The 15,663-nt window shown below is 41.3% G+C and overlaps 2 protein-coding genes across 2 annotated transcripts; one reads left to right on the forward strand and one right to left on the reverse strand.

Moving 5' to 3' along the window:
- The first annotated feature begins 234 nt into the window (after positions 1 to 234).
- Positions 235 to 4,679, forward strand: si:ch211-22i13.2 (uncharacterized protein LOC553945 homolog). Its single transcript, XM_036984797.1, has 7 exons — positions 235 to 452; positions 641 to 1,316; positions 1,434 to 1,571; positions 2,864 to 2,925; positions 3,006 to 3,101; positions 3,213 to 3,305; positions 3,448 to 4,679. Exons 1-7 carry the CDS (start codon positions 450 to 452, stop codon positions 3,496 to 3,498), a joined length of 1,119 nt encoding a protein of 372 aa, XP_036840692.1. The 5' UTR covers positions 235 to 449; the 3' UTR covers positions 3,499 to 4,679.
- Positions 4,509 to 14,765, reverse strand: rd3 (retinal degeneration 3, GUCY2D regulator). The gene is made up of 3 exons (XM_021611563.2): positions 14,593 to 14,765; positions 7,131 to 7,457; positions 4,509 to 5,915 (listed from the first exon to the last, which is right to left on the reverse strand). The coding sequence occupies exons 2-3, from the start codon at positions 7,421 to 7,423 to the stop codon at positions 5,546 to 5,548; spliced, it is 663 nt and encodes a 220-aa protein (XP_021467238.1). The 5' UTR covers positions 7,424 to 7,457; positions 14,593 to 14,765; the 3' UTR covers positions 4,509 to 5,545.
- Positions 14,766 to 15,663: the final 898 nt, after the last annotated feature.

Raw genomic sequence — 15,663 nt, forward strand, 5'->3', positions numbered from 1 at the left:
ACTGTCACTGAATGATTTTGTAGATTCATGACTTGTGTGTGCAGTATCCAGTGACTGTATCCTATTAGGGATAGTTTTTTTTCTCTCTTTCTGATTGAATGTTGTTTTTATTAAAGAAATACAGCGTTATTGCCTTACCTCTTCCAAGCCGTCAAATGCAAAAATAATATTTGAGCCCAACGAGGTTTACAACCATAGAAATTGAATTATATTGCTGTTCAAAACATTGCTGTGTTGCTTTAAGAAATCAATGGTGCATTGTGGGATGCAAAATGGCTCAATCGTGTTGTCAGCAGAGTAGCCAGCCAGTTATCTCTTATAGCCATACTGTTACATTTACAAATAAGTACAGTCGATAAAGTATTGCTAATAATTGTTTAGAGAATATCACTTTGATAAACAGCAACTTTTTATTGCATTCGCCTCTTTTGGTCGAGACAACAGCCACCATGGTAAGTACCTAGGTACCTAACGTTATCGGGCTAGCTAGCAACTTGTTTTGCATTTAGGAATGCTAATTAGTTAGCTAAATAACGCTACTGATGATCTATGTTTAAAATCTGACGGGCTTATAATAGAGATTTGGACTCACAATGCAGATAGATTTACAAGGCATTTCCCTTTACTTTGTCTTTGTTAGTCCAGCAAAGAAGACAAAGTGAAAAGTGAGTCCAGTATAATACGTTTTGAAAGAAAAAGTACCACTACTGAGTCTGCCACAAGAGGAAATGACAGAAGAAGTACTGAGTCTGCCACAAGAGGAAACAGAAGAAGTACTGAGTCTGCCACCAGAGGAAATGACAGAAGAAGTACTGATTCTGCCACAAGAGGAAACAGAAGAAGTACTGAGTCTGCCACAAGAGGAAACGACAGAAGAAGAACTGATTCTGCCACAAGAGGAAACGACAGAAGAAGTACTGATTCTGCCACAAGAGGAAACGACAGAAGAAGTACTGGGTCTGCCACAAGAGGAAATGACAGAAGAAGTACTGATGAGTCTGCCACAAGAGGGAATGACAGAAGAAATACTGATTCTGCCACAAGAGGAAACGACAGAAGAAGTACTGGGTCTGCCACAAGAGGAAACAGAAGAAGTACTGAGTCTGCCACAAGAGGAAATGACAGAAGAAGTACTGAGTCTGCCACAAGAGGAAATGACAGAAGAAGTACTGGGTCTGCCACAAGAGGAAATGACAGAAGAAGTACTGAGTCTGCCACAAGAGGAAATGACAGAAGTACTGAGTCTGCCACAAGAGGAAATGACAGGAGGAGTACTGAGTCTGCCACAAGAGATGACAGAAGATCACCAAGCACAGGTAATTTAATGGTCTATTGTGATCACTTATTAAATTATATCACAAGTGTGTGGGCGTGCGCCCCTACCTTGGAGTCATGGTAAATAGTCACTGTTCTCTTGTATTTTTCTATTGAAGGGAAAGAAAAAAGGAACACGAAACGGAGCCACAGTAGATCATCTTCCTCATCCAGCTCATCATCATCATCCTCCTCGTCATCCTCCTCATCCTCATCCCACTCTTCATCCCACAGTAGGAGATGTTCCAGCAGTAGTGGTGAGTGTGCCAGTACTTGTCCCGTAATTGTAAAGACGCGCATGTACAGTGCATTGGGAAAGTTTTCAGACCCGTTCACTTTTTCCACATTTTGTTACGTTACAGCCTTATTCTAAAATTGATGAAAGTAAAAAACAATTTAATCAATCTACACACAGTGTCCCATAATGACAAAGCAAAAATGTTTTTTTATACATTTTCGCAAGTGAATTTAAAATATATCACATTTACATAAGTATTCAGACCCTTTTCAGTACTTTGTTGAAGCGACTTGAAGCGATTACAGCCTCGAGTCTTCTTGGGTATGACGCTACAAGCTTGGCACACCTGTATTTGGGGAGTTTCTCCAATTATTCTCTGCAGATCCTCTCAAGCTCTGTCAAGTTGGATGGGGAGCATCGCTGCAGAGCTATTTTCGATCGGGTTCAAGTCCAAGCTCTGGCTGGGCCACTCAAGGACATTGAAACTTGTCCCAAAGCCACTCCTGCATTCTCGCTGTATGCTTAGGATCGTTGTCCTGTTGGAAGGTGAATCTTCACCCTGTCTGAGGTCCTGAGTGCTCTGGAACAGGTTTTCATCAAGGATCTCTCTGTATTTTGCTCTGTTTATCTTTCCCTTGATGCTGACTAATCTCCCAGTCCCTGACACTTTGTCATTATGGGGTATTGTGTGATTGATGAGGATTCTTTATTTATTTAATCCATATTAGAATAAGGCTGTAACGTAGAAAAAGTGAAGGCGTCTGAATACTTTCTGAATGCACTGTATCAGAAAGATGACCATATTATTTCAGGGCTCTACAGTCACATGTGCTCCTAAATTGAAAAATGTAGCAGCCCACAAAGAAATTCAGGAGCACAATGAAAAATATTTGAGGTATTAATGAAAATAATTGCCAGCAATTACAAAATACAGGGTTTCGGAGCACAAGCAAATAGATTTTTAAGATTGAGATGTAGGCTACATTGTGCCGATATGAATCCTAGCTACTTTTGAAGCACATCTCCTGAAGAAGCTCTCCCCTGTCCTTTCCTTCTGTGCTACCACGTTTGTATTCTTCTGAGGCTGTGGAACAGTGAAGAAATCATTACAACAATTATTAACAGGGTGATTTTTTTATTTTTTCATCTAGGGGCACTGGTGCTCCCAAATAAACATTTCAGGTAGAACAACAAAATATTTAGGAGCGTATGCCCCCAAAATGGTAGTACTGTAGAGCCCTGTATATGTATAGCTAATAGTCAAAGCCTGAAGGACTGTGTTTCAGTTAGATTTTGCTTTCTCCTGTCTAGATTCCCACAACAAATCCAGAAGGAATTCTAAGAAAAGGAAAAAGGAAAAACAACACAAGAAGGTATTTTTCTTCAAATATTCTGTTTTCAGTATTTATTTTGATAAAGGTGTGGTTTGTGACTTATGTCGTTTTTTTTATAGAAAGGGAAAAAGGAGAAGAAGCATAAACAAAAGAAGGACAAGAAAATGACACCAGAGGAGGAAAGCGCTGGACCTGGACCTATTCAGATCTCCAAGGTAGAATACATTTATGGGACTATTTATCCTTAACCAAGTTAGCTACATCCATACCAGTGGTTTGAAGCTTTCTGAAAGCTGTCATTTTGAAATGAAATATCTATCTTTCAGTATTTAAAGGAGAGGAGGAGAAAAGGCAAGTACAGCATGATCACAGGAAAGAAGATCAAAATGAAATTAAAGAAGTCCAAGAAAGACAAGCTGGTGTGTATGAGTGTGATACATAAAGGTTTTTACTTACAGTGGTTATGAAAAGTGAGGGTTATTTTACCTACCATAGTTGAAAGCACTGATTGTAAGTCTCTCTAAAATGTAAACGTGTGCATACTACACATTGTTTCAACAGAGGGACAAGAATCGCGCCGAACTGCTTGAGTTCCTCAACTCCACGTTGTAATGCAAAGGGCCGTCACCGTTGGTTATGTTCCAGAAACTTCCAATTTTTGTCCAGAACAGAACTCAGGGAATGACGACCATTTTGATGAAGCTCTGAACTAATATCCATTTACAGGGTTATTATTATCACTGCAAGAGATGTGGGACATGGCCTGTAATCTCAAAATGACAGAATGTGCCATGTCTCTCTTTTAGAAAAAGCGTGTTGTCACTCCTGTGGTTGTCAGCCCCTTTCTTCAGACCAGTGGAGACTGCTGAAGGAGAACGGCTCATAATAATGGCTGGAACGGAGCCAATGGAATGGCATCAAACCATGTGTATTCGATGCCATTCCACCAATTCCGCTCCAGCCATTACCACAAGCCCGTCCTCCCCAATTAAGGTGCCACCAACCTCCTGTGCTTCACACTGTTTGTAACTGATTTCTGTGTGTTTGGTCTTTAGAATTGTAATTTTACTATAACATCAAAGGAGCCAGTCACTGACTTTTTATCAGTATGTTTGCTGCACAAGGTGTTGCTAAGCAAGTTAGAACAGTGTTGCTGTGGTGGAGACTACAGATCAGCAAAGATCTGAGTGATGAACAACATATCTGGGTTCAAATAGTATTGGTTTTCTTTTAAGTACTTCAGTTGATTAAGCTTGCCCGGCACAATGGAACAAAGGAAAAGTGCCAACCCATCCATCTTACACGCCAGCAGGCTCAAGAGCTTAAAGTATTTGAAAGCAAATACTATTTGAACCCAGGTCTGATGAACAAAGAGATTTGGGTACATTTTATTGTAACGTAATCTGTCAAATAGAACACCAGTCCGGCATTGCATTGTGTTTGATGATGATCTATGTTTTTCTAGTTATTTTAAGAAGGTCCAAAACAGTCCTGCAGCTAAACTCGGGTCCCCTGGAATGTAGTTATTGTTAGATATATTGATTATCAGAGAATAATGTATAGTATGTACAAATCTGAGACTGGAAGCTGGATGTCATCACATGTAATACTATAAATCAATATTATTTTGGATGAGCTTTTTATATTTTGTGAAGCCCACTTGATGTGGCAAACTGCTTACAGTCCACCCAATAAAACAGCTCTTCTCTCAACAGCAATAAACTGCTGCTGTTATAGAGATTCTTTACAATAGTCATCTGAAATGTTACAGTACAATCAAGCATTCATTCCCATTGTGTATGAATTATTGCTGCCATTGTGTGCCTCTTATGAGACACAGTTTGTCCTGTATCCAGGCTTTGTCAGTCTTATTGGACAAGGCAAATAGCCCAGGCACCTCAACCTTGGTTGCTGAGCAATAAAACGGTGCCTTTGTGCTTACCGCCTAGCTTTTTTCATGCTTACCCCATAGCTTAGATGTGGATTTCTATGCTTTTTGCTGTAAGAAAGTGATTTGAAATATTTGGCATTTCAAATATTTGCACAGCAATTGTATTTTGCTGATAAGTCAATAGCAATAAAGTAAGACCGACAACACAAAGAGATCAAGATGCACTGTATTCCAACTGTAAAGAGTTTGAACGAAGATTGATATAATCTACAATGTCATGGTAACCACTCCAATAGAGCAGTCAGTTTACTGTTGATTTTTCAAGTTATAAAAAGGTCACTAAAAAGCCATGATAAGCAGCACTTCCCTTTACAGTGCCAAAAAAATGCTTGAGAAAAAAACAGAACTTGTTGATTGTTTCATGTATAAGTCTCATTGGTTAACTACAATTTAAATACATGTAGCTCCGGAGTATTATGTTGTTATAATGAAAAAAAAGCACAGTAAAAGGAAGTGCATGCAACACATCTCAAAACATTGTGAAATATCCTTAGCATAGCTCCCCGTATCAAATTCATAAGTCAAAAGCTTTCAATAGTGGATGACCCCACACTGCCGAAGGAGAGGATGGGAGAGGCATGTCTCCTATTTCTCCCCATTCTTGTTCAAAGCAGACTGGGCAGGTTCCAGGGGTTTATTATAGGCTACCTCTCACTAGCGTTGCTCTATCCTCCACTGAACCACAATACTGTCCTATGGATTCCCAGCTCAGACGGCCTTGGTAGTGTACAGCCCTTTATGTCTGAAGTTGGGCATGCTCCACACCCTCTGGGACCTGTCAGCCCTTTCCTCCAGCGCCTTCTCCACATCTTCTGACACCGTCTTCAGCTCGCACACACCCTCCCCTCCCCCTCCAGTCGAGGTCAGGCCCAAGGTGCTGCCAAAGGGGTTGATCTTGACGCGTGACTTGAAGTTCATGAGAGACATGCTCATGGCCCGTTTGTTGTTCCACTGGCGCGAGAGACGCTGCGCCTCCTGCTCCTCCCTCATGCGGTCCAAGGCCTCGAGGACGACTGTGCGGAAAAGGGCAGGTACCTCCTGCACCTCCGGCTCGTTCTCAGTCACCAACTGGCGGAACCTGGATGTCAGAGAGAGAAGTCAAATCGGTCTCAGCTAGACCCATGTGTGACTGGTCGGGTGGCTGTGTTAGGTTAGGCCCCTGAGCTACAGCCTAGGAATTGACTCAGAGAGCCAACACAGGTCTTCATATTACTGGCCAGGGTTCAAACCTAGGTATCTTGCGCACCACAAGACTGTTAGCCCACCAAGCTCAAGCCTAGGCATTCATACAAGAAGCCAACGCAAGTCTTCAGGACTTCAGTGAGTGTGGTTCCAAACCTCCCCCAATACATATGCATCAGGATAAATGGATGACTTATCTATAGATTTAAAAATAGTACAAAACCAAGAGACCTTAAGCCATCCGCTGTAATCAATAGCTTTGTTTCACTTTGCCTAGTTATAGTCACAGGAGAGAAACTATGTGGGCGTCTAGTGGAGGGTTCAGAGAGTACGTGCGTGGGAAGGAGATGAGCTCGTACTATTCCACTCAGCAGCGTTTACCATCGCCACTGTACCACCACAACGTGCTATCACTAATGCACTTGAAAAACCTTTGATCCAAACAAGCCTATTATATCAGAAGAGCTTCTCTCTGCTTTTCCACCATGCTTTTGTGACAGCATCAGTGCTCTCGCGTCCCTTGCTCATCGGCTGGCTGCTAGCAGATGGGATATTTAATGGTGGCCCCTATGTCTTCCCATAGAGATTGGATACTTAAAGATACTTACTCCTCTCAAGATTAGGCTGATAAGTTCTTAGGCCTTCAAATAGGTCAGCCCCCACCTGTACCCTTGCTCCTGTTGATTTGGCCGATTGGCCTCCAGCTCTTTTTATATTCTCTCTGTCTCTCTCTGTCTGTCTCTCTCTCTCTGTCTCTCTCTGTCTGTCCCTCTCTCTCTCTCTCTCTCTCTGCCTCACATTACTGTGTGTGAATTTTCTTTCCACGGAAGGAAAATCACACAAACCTGGTCAGAGTAAGAGGGTAATCAATTATGAGGACAGCGTTGAATCAATGGGGGTCGAAGGTCAGGGGTGGTATAGAGAACTTAACCAAAAGGCCAGTGTAGATTAGGGGGATAACACTCTCCGCTGGGTCGGAAGGAGCAGATGTTTCTAGTTTTCAGAATACAGTATTATTCCCTGAAAAACGGATGTGGGGACGTCTTTTTACGCCAGATACGTTAGGTTAGGGGGTTAAGTACAGAAACAACTAAGGTCAAAGGTTACTCACCTCAGTATGACAGCTCCGCAGTAGGATGGATGCACCTTGGAGCACAGGTCCTCCAGGCCCAGCTTCTCACCAGGTGACACGTCATAGGTGTTGCGTGGCGTGTTGACCAGCCAGCTGTAGTCCACGCCAGTCTGGAGGCGCCGGTACTCACTGTCCCTCTCACGCTGCATCCTCTCGGCCTCCTTCAGCTGCCAGTTGAGCTCCAGCATCAGGGTGTCCATGACCACGTCAGACGGGTCCCGCCGCGGACTTCGGTAGTCCGGCTCGCTGCTCCAACTGAACCACGAGGCCATCGCCACCGACGCCTTGTTCCCCTCGTGCCCCGTGCTGCATGGGAGGAAACAGACCATGATGTAAATCTGTAGTACAGTGCCTCTCTAGTACAGTGCATGCAATAAAAGAAAAGTCTACTGTGTTTGCTAGGTTGTGGTATGGACTGTTTGTCTTATAGGGTTGGTTTTCCACAATGAGGTTTTCTCAATATTTCTTTAATGAAAAAGGTCATTGTAAATGGAAGGGGAGGGAATCCTACAAAGTACTCCTATTGATATTCCCCATATTGTATAAGAGAGGATCATTTGTAATCTTACGATTTTGTTGGATGGATTGTGTGGATGTCTAGAAAGTCTGTTTAGCCTGGGTTGCCATCACATCAATGTAATCCATGGGAGGTACAGGTCACGTGCGTACCTCGCTAGCTAATCTGTTTGTTGCCAACAGCTTGGAGGCTTTCTACACCTGTCTTCCCTGGACAGGCTATTATCACAGATCAAAAAACATTCCCAAAGGAGAACAGCACAAAGAGAGAGGTGTTTCACAGGCACAATCCTTTTACTCAGGTGTCTGTCTGTACAAGCTAAAGCCTTTCATATCCAGTCCCTTCCTTCACATCCACTCTCATTGCGTCTTTGTCCTAAATAGCACCCTATTCCCTACATAGTGCACTACCCTATAGGCTCTGGTCAACAGTAGTGCTATATATGGAATAGGGTACCATCTGGGATGCAGTCTTCTCTGCTTCATGACTCCCACTTCCTGTCAACCTCTTTCAGGGGTGTCCATTTAAACTGAAGGGGGCTGTTCTATGCATTTATAAAACTGAAAAAAATACACAAGATATTGTTTGTTATACGCATAAATAATCAGAATAAACTCATTTGACCATCAGTGCCTCTGTGTTGGCATGATTTTTTATTGTTTTTATTATCGAAAGTGGGATTTTGATTAAAAATGTATATATATTTTGTATGTTTGTGTTGGTTTTTATTGTACATTATGTAGATGAACAATGTACCGTGCCTTGCGAAAGTATTTGGCCCCCTTGAACTTTGCGACCTTTTGCCACATTTCAGGCTTCAAACATAAAGATATAAAACTGTATTTTTTTTGTGAAGAATCAACAACAAGTGGGACACAATCATGAAGTGGAACGACATTTATTGGATATTTCAAACTTTTTTAACAAATCAAAAACTGAAAAATTGGGCGTGCAAAATTATTCAGCCCCTTTACTTTCAGTGCAGCAAACTCTCTCCAGAAGTTCAGTGAGGATCTCTGAATGATCCAATGTTGACCTAAATGACTAATGATGATAAATACAATCCACCTGTGTGTAATCAAGTCTCCGTATAAATGCACCTGCACTGTGATAGTCTCAGAGGTCCGTTAAAAGCGCAGAGAGCATCATGAAGAACAAGGAACACACCAGGCAGGTCCGAGATACTGTTGTGAAGAAGTTTAAAGCCGGATTTGGATACAAAAAGATTTCCCAAGCTTTAAACATCCCAAGGAGCACTGTGCAAGCGATAATATTGAAATGGAAGGAGTATCAGACCACTGCAAATCTACCAAGACCTGGCCGTCCCTCTAAACTTTCAGCTCATACAAGGAGAAGACTGATCAGAGATGCAGCCAAGAGGCCCATGATCACTCTGGATGAACTGCAGAGATCTACAGCTGAGGTGGGAGACTCTGTCCATAGGACAACAATCAGTTGTATATTGCACAAATCTGGCCTTTATGGAAGAGTGGCAAGAAGAAAGCCATTTCTTAAAGATATCCATAAAAAGTGTCGTTTAAAGTTTGCCACAAGCCACCTGGGAGACACACCAAACATGTGGAAGAAGGTGCTCTGGTCAGATGAAACCAAAATTGAACTTTTTGGCAACAATGCAAAACGTTATGTTTGGCGTAAAAGCAACACAGCTGAACACACCATCCCCACTGTCAAACATGGTGGTGGCAGCATCATGGTTTGGGCCTGCTTTTCTTCAGCAGGGACAGGGAAGATGGTTAACATTGATGGGAAGATGGATGGAGCCAAATACAGGACCATTCTGGAAGAAAACCTGATGGAGTCTGCAAAAGACCTGAGACTGGGAAGGAGATTTGTCTTCCAACAAGACAATGATCCAAAACATAAAGCAAAATCTACAATGGAATGGTTCAAAAATAAACATATCCAGGTGTTAGAATGGCCAAGTCAAAGTCCAGACCTGAATCCAATCGAGAATCTGTGGAAAGAACTGAAAACTGCTGTTCACAAATGCTCTCCATCCAACCTCACTGAGCTCGAGCTGTTTTGCAAGGAGGAATGGGAAAAAATGTCAGTCTCTCGATGTGCAAAACTGATAGAGACATACCCCAAGCGACTTACAGCTGTAATCGCAGCAAAAGGTGGCGCTACAAAGTATTAACTTAAGGGGGCTGAATAATTTTGCACGCCCAATTTTTCAGTTTTTGATTTGTTAAAAAAGTTTGAAATATCCAATAAATGTCGTTCCACTTCATGATTGTGTCCCACTTGTTGTTGATTCTTCACAAAAAAAACGTTTTATATCTTTATGTTTGAAGCCTGAAATGTGGCAAAAGGTCGCAAAGTTCAAGGGGGCCAAATACTTTCGCAAGGCACTGTACTAACCTACAGTATCTTTTAAGGTATCTGTGACCAACATGTGAAATCCATAGATTAAGGCCTAATACATTTATTTAAAATGACTGATTTCTTTATATGAACTGTAACTTAGTAAAATCTTTGAAATTGATTCTTTCAACAACAAGGAAATTTCGAAGTGACTCCAAACTTTTGAACGCTAGTATATATTCTACCAACGGGACATTAAAAACTGTAATATCTTATTTTTCACCGAGTCGTGGCTGAACGACGACATTAAGAACATATACAGCTGGTGAGCTATACACTCCATCGGCAGAACAGAACAGCAGCCACTGGTAAGACACGGGCGTTGATCTATGCATATATGTGAACAACAGCTGGAGCTCGATATCTAAGGAAGTCTTGAGATTTTGCCTGAGGTAGAGTATCTCATGATAAGCTGTAGACCACATTATCTATCTAGAGAGTTTTCATCTGTATTTTTCGTAGCTGTCTACATACCACCACAGACCGATGATCAGATCAGTGCAGCTTTTTGGTAGGTAGCTTTTTGACTTAAATGGTGCATATTGATTTATTTGGGTCCCCAGCAGCAGCTATTCTTCCTGGGGTCCACAAAAAAACACCAAACATGACAAGTAACAAAACACCGATACACTGATAGACAAGGACAGTCACACAAATTAAAATACAACGAAATACAAACAGTACAACAAATAAAACATTATAGTAAAAACAAGATTAAGTCTGTCTATGTGTGCGTGTTTTTGTGTGTCCCCTTACAGTCCCCGACGTTCCATTAAATGCTGTTGAATCTTTTTTGAAAGATCATTTTGCTTGAGTAATTGGTGATGAAAGGGAGTTCCATGCGATCATGGCTCTGTATAGTACCACGTTGTCACTGGAGTCAGTTTCTCTGCACCCCCAATGTTATGTTTAGCTTTGCTTTGGCTAATGGATAAATGTTTATTGGTAGACCTATTTGGTTGTATTCTTCTCGTGTTAATTTTCTCACATGTCACAATCTATACAATGTGTCGCAATGTTGCCATTTTTAGACTGTTGGCTTCTGGCAATAATATAATGACTTAAAGTTGGAAATTCAAACATTGCAGATTGTACCTGACCCTGCATGACATGAGCCGTCCTCGCGCTCTCTTTCAGCTTGGGTGGAAAGTTGTTTGTAAAACCAGTCTATTAATGCCACATAATCAGTGGCGACCCATCATTCAGTGCAGAGCCCCACCTGTTTTAAACCCCACATTATTTTGGGGGAGTTGCCTGTTTTGCATGTTAAATTGACATATCAATTTGTAAACAATGTAAACAAAAACATTATTACAATAATTGAGTTAATTAATAAAGCAGCATACTAACATAGTCTCTTTTTTTGCTTTCTTGAGTAAGGCAGCACTAAAAGGCAGGTGTTTCAGCCTAGCTCAGTGCTTTCCGTGGTGTGGGGCAGCCAGCGGAAAATACTGAGCGTAGGGGTTGGTAATGATTCCTGCCACGCTCAAAACAACTGTTAACTCAGAACTGGGAAATCTGACTTCAGTGAGTTCAAGACAACAGGGAACTCGGGGGGAAAAAACGAGATCCGAATGGGAAAATACGTTTTCAACGGTCATCATACTCGGAAATGTAAGTCGGGAACTAAAAGCCTCTTTCTAGAGCGTTCTAGATCACTGACGTCATCATGTTTCGACCTTGTTTTTTTCCCAGTTCCCAGTTGTCTTGAAAGCACCATAAAATTGAGAGAATGCCAGACTTTGATGACAAAATTTGCACATGAAGGACCGCCACGCCATCTTCCTGTTCAAGAGAGCACAGCACAACAAGATGAGTCCAAAAATGTCTTGTATGCCGCTACATAAATGTTGTAAAATACCAGGGAGATATGCATACTGTAGCTAAGAAAGTAATACTAAGTGTATGTTGTGTAGTAAGCTGTTAGTAGACCATGTGCCTCACCCTAATAATTTGGTCTATTTACCCCTCTTAATTTCGCCTACTGTTCTGACTTGGTGGTGCACATGTAGCCTATAATCTGTTTTAGAGAAATGTAATCATCAAATATTGTAAGAGCTTTCATTGTCTGCTTATATGCCCCCTTTATTTATCCTATGGTTCTAACTTGGTGTACACGAAGAACACTAAGAATGGCCAATGTTCTGAATTCTGTCCTGTACATTTCAAAAGCACTGAACAAATAGTTATATTGATTACATGATTTACATCCGTCCTAGCTCACTCATTAATGTCTTAATCGAAATTACAGATTGCCTCTTATCCGCTTGTTGCCCCCTTATGCCATAGCTTGTACATCTCAATTGTCAGTAGAAACCACATTTGTTTAAACAAGTCAACCATATCAGCTGTTTTTTTTTTAATGGCAGTAAATTAAACTGTTTCGCTGCCAGACAAGGCTGTTAGCCAGGTGTAGTGGTGGTAAGGTGTTCGGCCTGCTGTTGGGACTCTGCTATTAGGACAACTTTCTTTATGTAGGCCCTAACAGGTTGTGGGCAAAGTTTGTCACCGTTATAGTACAATTCATGTATTGTTTCGTGTTGTGTTGTGGCTTTGCTGGCATGCATCCCCCACCCCCAAAAATGGTTTGCCGACCAAGATTTACATGCTAAAATTGCCACTGCAAATATTAGTCAGTCCACCCTCAAAACACTAGTTCACAAGGGATTGTTTCATTATGCAGTGTACTTTATATAGCTATATACCTTACTTAGTTACTATTTAGCTACTATTTATAAACTTTTAATACAAATTACATATCAAATAGCATAACAATTAGGAAAAAACAGTAGTAGGCTTGAGGATACATTCAGCCACTACTCAGCGGGTTTTGTCTTGTTATATTCAAGATAAATTAAATCAAATTAAATCCAACCAACACATTTTGGGCTGTTCAGTATCCAGACAATCTTTCCCCAGAGCATCCTATACAGTTAATCTCTTTCTGTAACGTGTTGAGGCCGGCAATTAAGGAGAATGAGAGGCTCAATTAGGCTTAAGATGTTGCAGAACTGCTGTGTTTGAAGCACCACTCACTTCTGTTTCCCTGATGTTGCTACGGCAATCAAGCTGTTTTTACCATCCCTGTAACTGTCGTTTCTGCAGAGAGATCGTTTTCTAAATGGAACCTCATAAAGAACTACCTAAGAAGCATTCATCTTTCGGGTTTGATATGGCTTTTGAACACCTGAGTAAGCGCCACTCATTGGACTGGCGCCGTCGTAGCCTTAACCACAGCATACAGTACTGTCAAAAGTCTTTATTAAATAAATAAAAAAGAAAATAGACATTGATGACCGGCGCATATGGGCCCCAAGAGCCTGAACATGATACGTGACCATCCAATGTTATATCCAGGAGTTTTGCTCCCTTAACTTGCTCAATGGTCACACCCTTTATACACATCTTCAGCTAAGGTTTAGGTTTTAGAAAATACTTTGAACCAAATACAATGCTTTAAGTTTTCGATGTATTTCAGACCAGTTTATTATTATTATTATCACCTATTATGATACTGACTGCAACTCCTTATTTAGAATTTCAGTGAGCTCAAATGTATATGATTATAATGATAATAATGTTATAATGAGTATTCATAAACGCTTAATGGAGTATTTCCATCCTACCATCAGTGCTAATCCCAACCACTTTCCATATTGATCGAGTGTAATTGTAAGGTTAACTCATGAATATTCAAGTTTTTCCTAAGCCTTGTTTATACCTGATCTTAACATGCATCCTTCATCCTGGTCTTGACCTGACCTTGTCTGTTTACACTTTTAAGATCTGATCACAATCAGATCACAATGTTTCTTTTGATCATCTACACTTGTCTAAAAATGTTGGCACAATCAGAATGTGGACAAGATCAAGATAAAGGCTGCATCTCAGAACCTGGTATAAACAGGGCTCCTGCATTGACTCCTGTTTCCTGGAATGTGTCCCACTCTCTTCTGTCCTCCTGCCCAGAATAGCCCTGCTTATACCTGGTGCTAACATGTGACCTTCGTCCTGAATTTGCCCCTTTAACACAGATTTGAAACTTAGACTTCATCAAAATCAGTTCACAATTAATATTTTAATTGTCTATACCCGTCTGAAAATGTGGGCACAATCAGAATGTGGATATGATCCAGACACAAGCTGCATGTTAGCACCTGGTATAGACGGTGCTAATGTTGTACTAATTTGCTCAAACATGGAATAGAAGGGTGATTTTTCATGGAACTTTCCAGAAGTAGATAGGCTTCCCTGTTATTTAATTTTTACGTAATTGTAGGTAGGTGTGATTAGATTTCAGGTTAAAGACGTTCTCATCTAGTGTATAGTGCGTCTTTCTTAAGACAATATATATATATATATATATATATATATATGCATGTTACTGATTTGGATAAATTATATATTTTAAAACTAAATTGTCCACTTTTAACACCCTGACTATCAGAAACCTCACTTGGCACATATTGTAGTCCATACTAATACTGCACATCTCCCCTTAAACTAAAACAAAACATTGTATGAATAAACTCTGCTTACCTGAACTCTCGTCACTCTTGGAAGCTATAGCAGGAGTGAATTCACAAGGGAGTGAATATATGATGTATATTATGACCAAAAGATTGATGAAGAGAGAGATGTTGTTGGAAGATGTGTTCCTGTCGGTCGCACGGACTCCGATAGTTCTCGTCTTGCTTGTGAAGTCTTTGAGCACACACACTATCACTTAGTCTTATACAATAAACCCCACCCCTTTCACACACAGTCCCCTCCTACCTGGAGCCACAGCCTGTGGTTGATTCCACACACACACACACACACACACACACACACACACACACACACACACACACACACACACACACACACACACACACACACACACACACACACACACACACACACACACACACACACACACACACACACACACACACACACACACACACACACACAGTCCCCTCCTCCCCGGAGGCATGGCCTGTCATTGCTTGTTTTCAGAGATTGGGGGCAGTGTCTCAGAGGGCAACGGCAGATCACAGCCCCAGATGAAGTGCCTTGTGAAGCCTCTTACGGACTCCCTGTTGCCATAGCGATGCTCCTAAGCCTATTTGGCCACAATAAGCTTTATCAGCTGAGAGGGAGGCAGAGAGATGGGGATGGAGATGGAGGGAGGGAGATAAAAGGAGGGGGTAGGAGAGAGAGTAAGATGATGAGAGAGATGGTGTATGTGGGCTAAACATGACAAGACAGCTTTCTGATGGGTTGACGTGGTCGCCTTTTAATAGCTTTTTAAAGGTCAGTCCAATATCAATTATTTGTCCCATACCTAATGAGCTCAGTCGGCACAGTTTGTTCCTGCATGATCATTAAAGAAACGGTTTGTTCATATGCTGTATGTGTTGAGTATGTTACAAATACAGAAGGAAATGAGCTTCAGTATTATATGTATGTGCATTCGTGTGCATGTGTGAGAGCATTTACATTGAAGTCTGTGTGTGGGTGTTTTTTTATGTTTGCTTGTTCGCTTGCTTGCACTGTTGGGTTAGTGTGTAGGAGTGTGGTTGTCCATGGAATAAACACTTGTGAGAATAAACACCTGCAAGCTCT

This window comes from Oncorhynchus mykiss, chromosome 8 (genome assembly GCF_013265735.2).
Source record: "Oncorhynchus mykiss isolate Arlee chromosome 8, USDA_OmykA_1.1, whole genome shotgun sequence".
Lineage (NCBI taxonomy): Eukaryota > Metazoa > Chordata > Actinopteri > Salmoniformes > Salmonidae > Oncorhynchus > Oncorhynchus mykiss.

What these genes read in the sequence shown, in the direction of transcription:
- si:ch211-22i13.2 (XM_036984797.1), top strand. An exon ending in AGGAAAAACAACACAAGAAG is followed by an intron (nt 2,926 to 3,005) that starts GTATTTTTCTTC and finishes TTTTTTTTATAG; the next exon opens with AAAGGGAAAAAGGAGAAGAA. An exon ending in AGTCCAAGAAAGACAAGCTG is followed by an intron (nt 3,306 to 3,447) that starts GTGTGTATGAGT and finishes TTGTTTCAACAG; the next exon opens with AGGGACAAGAATCGCGCCGA.
- rd3 (XM_021611563.2), bottom strand. Translation starts at nt 7,423, where the DNA reads ATGGCCTCGTGGTTCAGTTGGAGCAGCGAGCCGGACTACCGAAGTCCG. An exon ending in TGCGGAGCTGTCATACTGAG is followed by an intron (nt 5,916 to 7,130) that starts GTGAGTAACCTT and finishes TCTGACATCCAG; the next exon opens with GTTCCGCCAGTTGGTGACTG.